The sequence below is a fragment of the Aotus nancymaae genome, unplaced genomic scaffold, assembly GCF_030222135.1.
Source record: "Aotus nancymaae isolate 86718 unplaced genomic scaffold, 86718_ANA_hifiasm-v0.15.2.pri h1tg000010l, whole genome shotgun sequence".
In the NCBI taxonomy this organism is placed as follows: Eukaryota; Metazoa; Chordata; class Mammalia; order Primates; family Aotidae; genus Aotus; species Aotus nancymaae.
This window is the reverse complement of record NW_026988421.1, coordinates 70,851,835-70,865,271: the sequence shown is the minus strand read 5'-3', so window position 1 is coordinate 70,865,271 and position 13,437 is coordinate 70,851,835. Positions and strand designations below refer to the sequence as shown.

The 13,437-nt window shown below is 54.7% G+C and overlaps 1 protein-coding gene across 1 annotated transcript; it reads right to left on the bottom strand.

Moving 5' to 3' along the window:
- On the bottom strand, positions 1-7,238 carry PPIF (peptidylprolyl isomerase F). The gene is made up of 6 exons (XM_021673855.2): positions 6,962-7,238; positions 5,584-5,614; positions 4,929-5,017; positions 3,116-3,212; positions 2,309-2,384; positions 1-1,014 (listed from the first exon to the last, which is right to left on the bottom strand). The coding sequence occupies exons 1-6, from the start codon at positions 7,154-7,156 to the stop codon at positions 879-881; spliced, it is 624 nt and encodes a 207-aa protein (XP_021529530.2). The 5' UTR covers positions 7,157-7,238; the 3' UTR covers positions 1-878.
- Between the last annotated feature and the right edge of the window lie 6,199 nt (positions 7,239-13,437).

Genomic DNA, 13,437 nt, shown 5'->3' with positions numbered 1-13,437 from the left:
TACCAGTCCTTCATAGAAAATAGGATTTATTTTCACATTTAAGGTGAACACAAATACATGTTCTAGAAATGTTTTGTGTACATCATCAGAAGACTGAATTTTTTTAACACACAGAAAAATCAAAGCCTACCAGGAAATGCTTCCTTCCAGAGCACAGGAGCTTGCAGACCACTTCTGTTAGCAACACAGGAATTCACATTGTCTCGGCACAGCTCAAGTGAGGTTTGTTCCCAGGTTCAACTGCTCCTACCGCCATGGGCCCCCCTCAAAAATGACAGCAGCAAACCAACGGGCTTCACAGTAACCGAGAGGAAAGACCTCAGCTGGAGGAACCTTCACAAAAGCCCTGAGTTGTGTTTCAAAAGCTAAGCTCTGGGGTCTGTGGCCCGTGCCACCAACTCAGGTCGCACCACAGCATGAGGAAGTTAGTGTTGCAGCTTCATTTCAAGTCAGTCTTGTTAATTAAATTATCCCAATTAGGAAGACAACATTAAACAGATATGAGAGCCCTTTGGCAAAACTGACTGTCCCCCTTGGTCAAGGAAAAGACCTTCACTTGGATGCTAACCCACCACCACCACCATGTCCAAGGCACAGGTGATCTGGGCTGGGTAATCACAGGCAATGCTTGACAAAGGGTGGGTGGCATCACGTAAACAAGGATGCCCAGATGTGAGGTCGTGAGGAAGGGTGGGCATTAGAAGCAGGGTGGTAGGTCCTGGCCGAGGTCCGACACCCCTGAGCAGCCTTCCTCAGTCGCACGGCGACGGTGCAGTGAGCACAGGCAGCGTTTTGGGCACCGTGGCTGAGAGCCTGAGGCGGCTTCCTGGGAGCATGGACATTTGCAGCTGCCACCATCCCAGGACCCTGGCCACAGGTTAGCTCAGCTGGCCACAGTCTGTGATGACAATCTTCTTGGATGTCTTCCCACTCTTAGAGCCGAAAGATTCTATTTTCTTCACGACGTCCATGCCCTCTTTGACATGACCGAATACAACATGCTTGCCATCCAACCTGTGAGGACGGGTGAGCCAGGGGGGCAACAGTGTGGTGCAGTGTCATCCAATGCCATGGAATTAGTTACCAAAAATAGCAATTCTGAAAGGAATCCCCACTGAATAGCCAGATCCACCCCCAAAGCTTGATCAAGCCTTGCTGAGTGCCCCAAATACACCCTAGAGGACAACACCTGGCTTCCAGGGCACATTCTGCCACTCATGTGACCTTGCCTCAGGCCATGTAGCCTGAATCCTGGTAACCCCATCTATCAAAAGTGGAGCATTCTTGTTCCTCACAGGGAGGTAACAGGATGCTGAAATGCTCTAAAGAAAGAAGTCCTTACAAATGGAACCACATTAATGGTCATGAATGATGAGAAAAGGGCCAAGAGAACAAGGGTGGTGAATCTACAGGAGTCCTGGGCAGCCCTTGGCTCCAGAGAGTCCAAGAATGTAAAAGGTGGCTCAGTCCAGCTCCAGTGAAGCTGGAGTGCTTCCAGCCAAGAGCAGAACTGCAGGATCCACTGGGGTCCCATGAAGGAGCCAAGAGCAGGAGCCAGCAAGGACCTGCCCAGCCCTGCCGGCCACATCTCTCAGGCTTGGAGGCTGGAGATGTCTAGTGTCCGCCCCACCTACGTCTCCCTGAAATCCTCGGAAATGGGCTTCACCAAGTCAGCTCCCAGCCAGCTCATCCCTAGGTGCCCCAGGGCTAGGACATTTGGGACTCTGAGCAGAAAAATGTATCCCTTAAAGGAAAATGTACCAGGAAAGAGACATCCCTAAAATCCATGAGCATTGAATAGGGGGCCCTGTGGCTACCTGCAGGCTCATGATAATACAGGGCCTTCATAAAACATCTGCTGATATCCAAATGTCTGGCCCAATATCAGCAGCATTGCCAAGGCTCAGCCCACGGTCAAGGTAAGCCTGGGAAACTCTAGGTTAAAACCACACAAGTGAGCTTCTACTCAGTCCCTCCAGAAGCCTCAAAATGTATTTTGCAACATTTCCCGAATTTGTCTGGTAGAGAAACTCTTTCGTGTATCCGTGTGAGCAGAACACACTGAGAAAATTCCAGGTGACAGCAACAACGGGCAGCCGAACCATGACAGAGGAGCAAGAAGAACCCTGATTCTCCCTGGATCCTTCCACTAACTTCCTCTTTCTCATACAAACACCCAGCCTGGGAGAGAGCCACTGACCCAGAGCAGATGGTCTGGCTGTAAACTGCCTGCCCCCTCAAAGTGCACGAACCCTGCTCCAGTGCAAGGTTGCCTGCATTCCTTGAGGGCCTGGGGCAGGGAACTCACCAGTCTGTCTTTATGGTGCAGATGAAGAACTGGGAGCCATTGGTGTTAGGACCAGCATTAGCCATGGACAGGACACCTGCAAAAACAAGCAGGGCTGAGCCACACTGCCCCCGGAGGCACCTGCCTGGGAGGGCATTTGAAAGGGCAGACAGCACACACCACACCAGGGACATTCCAGTCTGCAGATCCTGGGACCCAGAAGAGGAGACCAGGGCCCAATATCAGCCCCCCAGGGTGTGTCTGCCTTTGCTGCGTGCTAGGTCTCAGTAGGGTGGCCTAAGAGACAGAGCCTTGTGGAAACTCTTGGTGGTAGGGCTGGGGTGGGACCCAGGGCAGGACCCCTGGCCTTGACCTCTAGACTTCTCCACATTCTACCTTGGGTCTCATAGGTGACACGATGCTGCCACAATAACCGCCCTGGCTTCCAAATGATTTGCTTTTAGTCTAAGCAAGATTTTAAAGAATCCTCAAAGGACCTAAGGACCATTCTGCAACAATTCTAAGTGACCTAGAATTTTCAACCCGAAACTCAGAGGACAAACAGGGAAGTGGCCAGGGCCTCCATTCTGCTTAAAGGTTCTCCTGCAAGGTTCCTAAAGGAAACCCTGCTTTTTAAACTGAGAAATCAGAAAACTCTAGGGAAACTCAACAAGCCAGAAATGTTGAGATGGCCTGCAGTGCTGCAGGAAGGAAGGAGCCTCATCAGATACTGGGCAGTGACTGCATGTGGCCTCCCAGGGCCTGCTGGGGCTTCCAGGCCGGGTGGGAGCTGCGGGGACCCTCACCCTAGAGGCGGCCCCCACTCACCCGGCCCCACGTGCTTCAGTGTGAAGTTCTCGTCAGGAAAGCGGCTTCCGTAGATGGACTTCCCGCCTGTGCCATTGTGGTTGGTGAAGTCTCCTGCCTGTGAGCACACAGAACCTTCTGAATGGCTGCCATGGAGCAGGCGGGGGCCACGGCCCCGGCCCTGGCAGCAGCTCCCAGCCCACCCAGTTGGCACCCCTCAGATGAAGGGGTCAATAAAATAAGAGCTAATGAAATAAGAGCTAATAATAAGGAAAATAAGCAAAAAACAAGACAAAACTTAAATATCTTTTGTCACAGTAACAAAGTTTGTTTCCAAATGACTTACTTTTTGACTAAGAAAATTTTTAGGTAATCTTCAAAGGACTTAATGGCCATTCTGAGATGATTCTTAGTGACCCTGAATTTAACCCACTCCCCTTGAAGGGCAACAGGGAAGCAACCAGAAGACCACCCCCACCCGGCCCCTGGTTCCCAAATCTAGTCTGTGGGAGCAGCTGATCCAGACCAGCTCCCCATGCCTAGTGCCTTCACTGTCCCCGCACTGCCCTTTACCCAGCCCAGCAGCTTCCCTGTCCCTTGCAGACCCAGGACAGAGGCTGCCCAGGGCTAGCATCCTTCCTCAGCCTCAGCTAAGGCCCAGGCAGCCCAAGCCAAACTTGCATGGGGCACTCGGGGTCAGAAGAGCCCGGTAACATCCCCTATGCCTAGCGCTGCCCAGCCCAGGCCATGGCTGGCTGCTGTTTTCCTGAGATGGGATCCTTGGGTGAGAGAGGGGACCTGACCAGCCCAGATGAAGCATCCATAAGTTTCCATTAGGTGCTCCCAGACACTGATGACTCAAGAGCCCGGCCTGGCCCTCCAGTGCCACCGCCTTGTACCAAGGAGCGCTTCAGCTCTAGAGTTCCCAGCCTGGCTCAGGAATTCCGCCTCAGCTCCTGCTTTACCGTCAGCCTCAGGGCTGGGCCAGGCCTGCCCTCCCTGTGTTCACCCCGGATCCAGGCTTCACTGCACATCAGAGGTCCAGCCCCAACCCGCTGCCACTTACCATGGTACCATGACAGCCACCCGGTCAGGTGGAGGGAATAGGAAGAGAATTCCAGGCGGAAGGGTCTTCAAAGAGGTCACGATAGCCATGCCCCTGCCCCCAGGCTCTGCCTGCCCAGGAAACCCAATCCCTCATCCTAAAGGTCTGCGATAATAGAGGACCACCCCCAACACCACCTGAGTCCCGACCCCCAGGAAGCTCTTGTTGCCAACACCTAGCCCCAAACCTCTGACACAGCAATACCAATGCTTGTGAAAACCGAGCGTGACACACGACTGAAAAACACATTCACTTCCCGAGAATAGTGCCTTTCTCTCAGAAGGGAAGCTCCAAGTCCTGGCATGCGTGTTGCTGCCCAGGACCCGTCTTCTTCCTCCGCCGCCTCCTCTTCTCTCCCTCTCTTATCTCCCACACCAGTGCTCAGGGGCACGCAGGGGACAAGGTTAGAGACCACTGGAATACGCGGGCTCCTCAAAGCCTTCAGGGCTACCCCCAGGCACATCCATCCCCCAACCCAGCTCTCTCTTGATAGGCTCTACCTCCCAGCGTCCTGGGCAGGGCCTGCCACTGGCCTGGAATGTCAGCGGATTGGGGCTGGGCCTCTGTGTGCGATGAAGCCTGGATCCAGGGCGAATACAGGGAGGGTAGACTGGCCCAAGAGCGACTGCAGCTGCCTGGCTCAGCACCTTCCTCATAGCAGACATCTTCATACACCCACAAGGCAGCTCCTGCTCTCACGCCCTCTTACAGAAGAAGAAACCACCTTACCTGGCACATGAAGGAGGGGATCACCCTGTGGAAGGTGGAGCCTTTGTAGCCAAAGCCCTTCTCACCAGTGCACAAGGCTCTGAAGTTCTCTGAGGGTTGAAGGGAGACACAGGTCAACAGGGCCAGGCCCCAATTCCAGGGTCATACCTGTTCCAGCCAAAATCCCTGCTACACCCCCAGCAGTGAACAGGGGGATAAAGACCCTGGCCCACCTCTTGGGTCGGCTCTGCCCAACTCGCTATATAACTGAACAAATCAAAGTCACTCCCCTTCCCTGACTTCAGTGCCTGAGCACTGTGACAAGAGTATAGTTTATGGCTGCACTAGCACCAGTGGAGCAGGAACTCAAGGGCTGATTGTGCATCACCCCGCCTCATCAGGCACCAGGAGGGGGGAGTCTCCGGGAAATTTATTACATGTGCCTTCCACCAGCTCTGAGGCGCCCAGCTACTACGAAAGAGGAGGGCAGAGCCAACGATGAGGCCCACATAGGGACATAAGGGCTGCCCCAGGGCACCCAGTGTCTGAGCCACACATGGAGCTTCCATCCATCAGGGGTCTCTGAGCCCCGACTCTTCTCACCACTCCACCCACCTTGCCCTGCCTGGCCCCCTTCCCTCTAGACCCATCTCAGAAGGCCCAGGCCCTGTCTTACCAGCTGTCTTTGGGACGACATCTGCCTTCAGCTGTGGGGAGAGAAGAGGGACAAAAGAGGATGGTCATTGGAGCAGCAGGAGAAGGTGGGTATCTCTCAGCACCCACCGCAGCTGCCAAGAGACTGAGGTGGAAGCATGTGGCCATTCCATTTCTGTTACTGTCAACCCCCGTGGGAGGCAGCCCTATCATTTCTGTGAGCTATTTCCTGAACCCAGAGCTGGAGGAGGTGGCCTTGGTTCCCTAATCTGTCAGAAAAGATGACAATGCTATCTTGGCCTACTTCTGGGAACACAGCTGGCAGTGCTCCCACACTGGGCCCAAAACATCAGAAACTCAGGGGCAACAGAGCAGGTCTAAGGTAGGACCTGGTCCAGCTCCTCGATTTGGGGATGGTAAACTGAGGCCCAGGGAGAGGAAGTGCTCCCACAGCTGGGCCCAAAACATCAGAAACTCAAGGGCAACAAGGCGGGTCTTAGGTAGAAGCCAGTTCAGCTCCTCAATTGGGGGATGGGAAACTGAGGCACAGGGAGGGGCATGAAGGTGTAGGGAGGGAAGGCTGAAGCCCCATCCCAGCCAGCCTTTAGCCTCAAAGCGGCAAGAGCCACCCTTGAACCAAATGGAAGCAGGAAGAACTGTCCCCTGCTGTCAATGTGGGGCCGGCCCAAGCCTCCACTAGGGCTTCCCCTCTAAAGTTACCCTGGTGACTGTTTCTTATTTTGCTTTAGAAAGGGCCCAAAGAAAGAGTCAGGGCAGGTGCTGAGTGTGGCCCCTGGACGGTGGCAGGGTTTGAGGCTCGGGGGCACACTGTGTGAGTGTGTCCCGACTTGCAGGAGGGGCATTCTGGGGTCCACCAGGTGGCCGAGGCCTGAGGCCTGCTGGGCCTGCACTACTGCTGGAAAACACCTCTAGTTTCATTTCCCAGCCCCCAGTGTAAGCCTGGGGTGGCGGGGCCGGGGTCAGGGCGCGCTCCACGTTGTGCAAGGGCTGCCACGTGAGTGCCCGCTGAGCCACAACGCTCACCCCAAGATCCCCGACACCCACCTCAGAGCTTCAGGTCTAGGATGAGCCCCTGAAGGCTCCTGGAGCCCTTCACTTTTCCTGGGGCCGGCTCGGGGGTGCTGGGCCCTCCCCTCTGCAATCTGACCTTGAGCTTTCTCCTGCACACGTTCCCTCCCTGTCTCCTCCGCTCCAGTGCTCCGAGGGAGGCCGGAAGAGACCAATCTGACGCCCCTTCTCAGAAACAGGGAAACTGAGGCCCAGAACCCGGCAAGGGGGTATCCAAGGTCACCCAACGCGCCCGGCACCGCGCCGCCCGGAACCCAGAGCTCTCCTGGGCCCGGGCCCCGCGCCCAGGCCGGCCCTGCGAGCGGTCTCACCTCTAACACCACGCGGCCGAGCGGCTGCCCGTCGGCGCCCACGTCTAGGTACACGAGCGGGTTCTCGGGGGAGGAGGAAGTGGACGGGTCGCTGGCGCCCTTGCTGCAGGCGCGGGCCGCGGGGAGGCGCAGCGGCACAGAGCGCGGGACGGAGAGCAGGCCGAGCCGGCGGGAACCGCAGCGCAGCGCCAGCATCGTGGGCGCGGATCCGGCGGGACACCAGCGGGGAGAACACAGAACTCGGAAACGAAGGTCGCGCGCGACCAGAAGGCCGAGTCCCGGGCGGCCTCTCGCCGCCGCCTTTATTGGCCTGTCCGGGTTCGCGGCCCCGCCCCAGCCCCGCCTCCTCCGGGCCTGTCTGTGGGCGACCCCTGCCGGTCGCGGCGGGCAGCGCAGCCAGCCGGTGGGGCTGCGAGGCGTGAATTGTTTTGGAACACTCCCGCCTCCGGGCCTGGAGAACCCAGAGCACAGACACCACCCCGCAAAAGGATGCTAGTTCCATGTTTATGAAGGTACCAGCAGATGTTTTTAAAAAGGAAAAATGCTAAAACATAATTAGCTCCCAAATGTGAGCATCTACATGCTGCAATTTGAATATAATAACAAAAGTCTACCTTTGAGCCCTTTATAGGTAAGGCTCAGGCCAAATAGCTTCCCTGCCGCCCTAGGTCCTGCAGTCGGAGAGAGTTAGAGAAAGGTGAGATGAGAGGCGGGATTAGTGAGCCAGAGGCGCAGGAGGGAGGAGGTAAGCTGAGACACCTCCCATGACGCCCCGCAGCCTGCTTGTCCCGGCCTGGGCCTGTCTCTAGTTGTTTCTAGGGATCAGATCCACTTCCAGCAAGACTGAAAACGCAGCCTGGTCCTGCCATGCTCCTGCCAGACCCCTAGCCCTCCCCCAGGACTGGGTCTGACTCCCTCCTCCTAGGACTCACGCTGACAGCTCCCTCCCTCCCCCACGGCTCTGCCAAATGCAAACTCAGACCGCCGCCTGCCCCCTCCCATCAGCATGCACCCTGGGAGGGGACTCAGTGGGGAGATCCACAGCAGGAGCATTTAAACCCCACGTGCCCACAGTGGGCTTTCCAGCAGCCAAAGCCACCCTCATTGCGAGGTGATGGGAAGCCTGCAATAAATGGACACCAGGCAGGGACCTGAGAGAGCATCCAGCCCAACACTTGTACTGTGCCCAGGGGAAACTGAGGCTTGGACACAGGAGGGCACTGGCTAGGACTAGGGAGCCCTGGAGTCCTGCTGCCAGCTTGCACAGTGTTCCCAGGCCTCTCTGGGCCACAGTTTCCCATCTGGAGGGTGTGATCACGCTCCTCACCCTGCCTTTTTCTCAGGTCTGTTCTTAGGATAAAATGAACTAGAGAGAGATAGATTTGTCAACTAAGTACTGTGCCTGTGGGCATCTGTGATGGACAGAGTCTGGACTGTCTTTCTCAGGGTTTGAGATTCAGAGAGCCGTGGCCTCAGAGGCCTGAGTGGCCAGAGAAAGGGGTGGGGCTGAGCCTGGAAGGCAGGTGGGCTTGAGCAGGGACTGGCTCTGGATTGACCTGCCCCAGATCCTGAATTGGCTCATAGGAACTGGTAGGGCAGCAAAATGCTAGCCAAGCTAATTCATGAGGTCAGAGCAGTGTTCTAGCTTCAAGAGATTGCTAGTTGGCCTCTGCAAGTTGGAAGTTTGGCTAGCTTGGCTTCTGGAAGTTCATATCCACCTTCTCTGCTTCCTGGCCTAGGAGGGGCCTAGGCACCCAGTGAAGCCCAGGGGGGCTGCATTCCAGGTCCCAGCCCAGAATGGGGCCTCACCCTGCTTTAGGGAACAGCCCCTCCTTTCTTGTGACTGTGCCCTGAGGTGAGCAGACCTGAGTGGGGAGCCTGCCTGAGCCCTCAGCACATGTCCCAGACCCTCCTCTACCAGTGCATCCTGTGGATTTGAGAGCGGAGGAGAGGAATCACCCCATGTGCTTTGCCATAAGGTTTCCTTAAGGCCCCAGGCTTCCCTGCAGCCAGTTCCAGGCCCTGAGCTTACAGGGCCTTCAGCCACAGCAGGCAGCTCAGCATACCCTGTTGTTTCTCAAGCTTACTCCTGGGGGAACTCAGTTTATACCCCATCCTGGTGAAGCATGAGCAACCCTACCCCAGGGGAGTGCTGCCTTCATTCACTTGACCATTTCAGTTCTCAGAGTCCTTTCCCAGCTGTGAGCTCATCTGGCTGAGAGGCAGCTCCATTTGGCAAATGGGGAAGCCAGCCCCCAAGAAACGGGGAGTGAATTGCCCAAGACCAGGCTGTTGAAGCGGGGACCAGTGTGTCTGACTTCACGATCAGGGTTATTGCATGTCAAACCCTTCTCACTCTCACCATGACGCTGGTCCTTGGGACAGGGTGGGGAGGCAAGAGAGATAAGCTTGGGCAAACAACACGGTAAGACAGAAACTGCAGGGTTAGCCAGGGGGCTGTGGTGCTCAGGGACTAGGGAGGTGGTTTTAATAGTGCGTATGAGCTGAAAGGCCTGTGGGGACCCCATCTCAGAGGACTCTGACAGCCCAGCTGAGGTCTGACATTGTTGGATAGCACTGGGGAGCCATCAGTAGTGCGAAGACTCCATGCTTAGGACTCTGAACTGGGAACCAGCTTCTTTCATTCATGTTACTCCTTCCACTCTCTGGAAAATCAAACATCATCACTACCTCCTGTCTGAGCCAGAGAAAAGTCCACCTTCCCCAAAGGCTCATCTATGATGTCATTCCTTCCTGTGTCATTCTCAGTGGCATTAGGAGGAGGGACAGTCCATAGGCTAAGCCAGGAGCTGAACACATGCCTAGCTCTTGAGGGCTCTGGGCCCAGGTGACATCAGGCAGGTGTTAGCACTCACCTGGCTCCAAGGCTATTTATAGACTATGTCATCATCAGAAACAGCAGTGTTTCTCTCCACTCAGCTCATGTGGTGTTTTATCCAGGGTGCTGATGGGTTTTGTCACCTAGGAATCCTGTAACACCACCTCTAGGCCTCACAAACCCAAAAAACAATCAGTTTGCACTAAGCTCAGAATCTCAATCTGGGGTTGCAAACTCAGATGCCTGCAGGGACCAGGCAGGTGATACACATCAGTGGTGCAAGCTGGTAAGGACATAGTGAGGGGAGGTGGCTCTGTATCCAAATAGCTAATGGATGTCCCAGGTAAAGAGGCAGCTGCTACCCAGGCCAGCCAATTGTTGTCTACAGGATTATGGGTCCACACAGGCCATCCGGGTTTTCTCATTTTTTTCAATAAAAACTGAAGACTTTAAGTTTTACAGAAATCTAGTTTTCAAATTTTGAAAATTAATTTTAAAATAAAATTAAACACTGAATGAGCTGTAAACAACATATCCAAACTAGATGAGGACTCTGGGCTGGTAGTTTAGAAGCTCTGATTTCCACTGTACAGGTGAGAGGACTGAAGCTCAGAGATGGATGGAGAGTGGCCCGAGGCCACACAGCCAGGCAGTACCAGGACTGTGGTCAGATCCTCTCCACTCTCGCCAGGGCCCTGTCTGCAGAGTTCACTCAACAGACATGTTTTCAGAGCACTTACTGTGTGCTGGGCCCTGAGCTTCACCCCGGGATTCAGAAGGACAAAGACAGGGGCAGGAGGTTACGGTGCCCTGAGATGGTGGAGCTGCTGAACGAACCTCTCCCCAGTGGCCCTGTGCTTGGCAGGCGTGAACGTGGTGGTTGTCACGAGTACAAAGTTACAGTTGTTCTGGAGAGGTCCTCCAGGAGGGGCTGGGGTCAGGTAGCCCCGCCGTGGGCATGGGGTGGAGTTTCTATAATATTAAATATCATGAAGGCTGAGATCATTGTCAGTGCCAGTCACTGGGTCATACAACCTGTGCTGCCAGCCTAGACACTGGTCCTTAGGTAGGATGAGGCCATGGACTTCATCTCTCTGGTTCCACTTGGAGGGTTTCAGGTCCAGGATAGCATCTGTCATGGGCAGGGAAACTGAGAGAGAGGTTCCCTTCCCTACAACTCACAAAGCCATCAGACCCTGCTAATGAGCTGTTGTGGGACCCTTTGGGGATAGGGTGTCCTCGTGGCCTTTGTGAAGTCAGTATGTGCATCAGCTTCTCTCTGCTGGCTTCTAAGAACCAGACCATGATGAGGAGGCAGAGGCAGAGAAGGGAGGTTCCACTGAGGCCCAGGGAGGTGGTGGGCAGAGTGATCAGAGAAAGACCCGCAAGGGGAAGATGGGGGAAGGTTCTCTGTAGTCTAGCTGGGCTTTGAAAGTCACTTGTACCAGGCGCGGTGGCTCATGTCTGTAATCCCAGTACTTCGGGAGGCTGAGGTAGGCAGATCACGAAGTCAGGGGTTCAAGACCAGCTTGGCCAACATGGCGAAACCCTGTCTCTATTAAAAATACAAAAATTAGCTGAGCATGGTGGCAGGTGCCTGTAGTCCCAGCTGCTCGGGAGGCTGAAGCAGGAGAATCAAGCTGAGGCAGGAGAATTGCTTGATTCTCTCTGCAACCTCACCCCTGGAAGGGGGAGATTGGGTGAGTCGAAATCTCACCATTGCACTCCAGCCTGGGCAATGAGAGTGAAACTTGGTCTCAAAAAAAAAAAAAAGTCACTTGTGTGATCTGGGTCACTGTGGGCCACTGAGAGGGAAGCCAGCATGGCAGGATGGAGCTTGGCAGGGTGCAGCTTGGCAGGGTGTGGCTTACCCTCAGTTGCTGGGCTCTCACACAACCTGCCTGGCCACAGTCCCCCACAACTCACGACTCAACAGAGCTTGCCTTCTGAGGGTATCTCCAAGGTAATCCATGGTTGTTATTTGAAGCCACTAAGTGTTGGGTCATTGGCCATGTGCAGTAGATAACTCATGCCCATAGCACCCCGCCCTGGCCAGGGCTCCCGGAAGATCCCAGGGCTCCTTGCACAGCCAGTCCTGGATCTGCTGTGTCAGCAAGATTGTGTGGCCAGCTTTTGGCAAGAACTTTGTAGGCACAGTCAGGGAAAACTGGCCCGAGAGACCAGACTTCCTTGTCTTTGTAAAGACGTGGAGTGGGCTGGCTATTTCTATCTCATGCCTCTGAGGGAGAATGAATGAAGCTTGGGAGAGTAGAGGAGCTGGGAGAAAGTCATCAGCGGGAGGGCCTGAGCTGGGTCTGGCTGTGGCATCCTGCTGGCCTCTGGGAAGGGGACGGGGCCTTACTTTATGCCTCCATGCTGGGCTCTGCACTTTGTAGATGTCATTCTGAGCCTCAGGGTGACCCTGCAAAGTGGAGCTTGTTGTCCCTGCCTTACAAATGAAGGAATGGAGGCCATGACAGGTGACCGATGTGCCCAAGGTCACACTAGAGCCAAGTGGAGAGTGGAATTCTTCCCGACTCACCTGGCTGTTTGTCTCCAGCAGCAGGTGGGCTCTCAGTGGCACCTCGGAGCTGGATTGTGCCAGTCATCATCCCCTCCACACCGCCTTTTCTTCCAGCTAGCCTGACACTGTGTTTAGTGATTGAGAGCTGTGATCCTATGTAGTCCTCATGAGAACTCTGCAAGGGAGACTCTGTTGTCTCCACCAGATGGACACCAGGTGGCTGAGCTGGATTTGAACCCAGGCCTGGCTGACTCCACGTCTGCGTCCTCTCCCACTGACTAGGTCTTCTCACCCTAGAGAATCTTCCATTGGCTGAGCCCTGCAGGATGACACCCAACAGTATAGCTGGGTAACATAGAAACACACACTGAGTTCATTTACAAGTCCCACCCAGAGTCGATAGAAAAGTATCTGGTCAGCGGGACCCACGAAGTTGCCAAGTCCAGCCCAGATTTGTCCTTGCTGCATGCCCCATAGCCACCTTTATTTACTGTTTACTGATCTGCAGTGGCTTTTCTCAATGTATCATTATCCTCAGGAGAGGGTCCCACTGCCAGCTGTCTAGGAGTGGGGCCCGGGACTTTGCCAAGCCTAAAATGCTGCTCAGTCAGACTTCGCCTGCACTCTGGGCTCTCTGCCTTGTGGGTGCAAGGAAGCAAGCAGCCTCCACTTCTGCAGTTTCCCTTTTTCATCTGTTGTTTTTGTCTGCAATTTTCATGAATGTACTGAGTTGATCCTCTTAGCCTCTACTGACTAACTCACACTGATAATCTCTCTTTGCTCCGTGAGACTAAATCTTCTGGTCAGCAATGCTTACCTTGTGATCCATACGTCCACCTTCCAATCAGTATGGCCCACCTTTGATGACAAATGTTTGTCTTTTCTTCCAATTAAGATAAGCACCAAGGTGAAACCCCCTCTCTACTAAAAAATACAAAAATTAGTGGGGCGTGGTGGCGGGTGCCTGTAATCCCAGCTACTCGGGAGGCTGAGGCAGGGAGAATTGTTTGAACCCAGGAGGCGGAGGTTGCAGTGAGCTGAGATCGAGCTACTGCACTCCAGCCTGGGCGACAGAGCAAGACTCTGACTCAAAAAAAAAAGCGCTATAGTAGC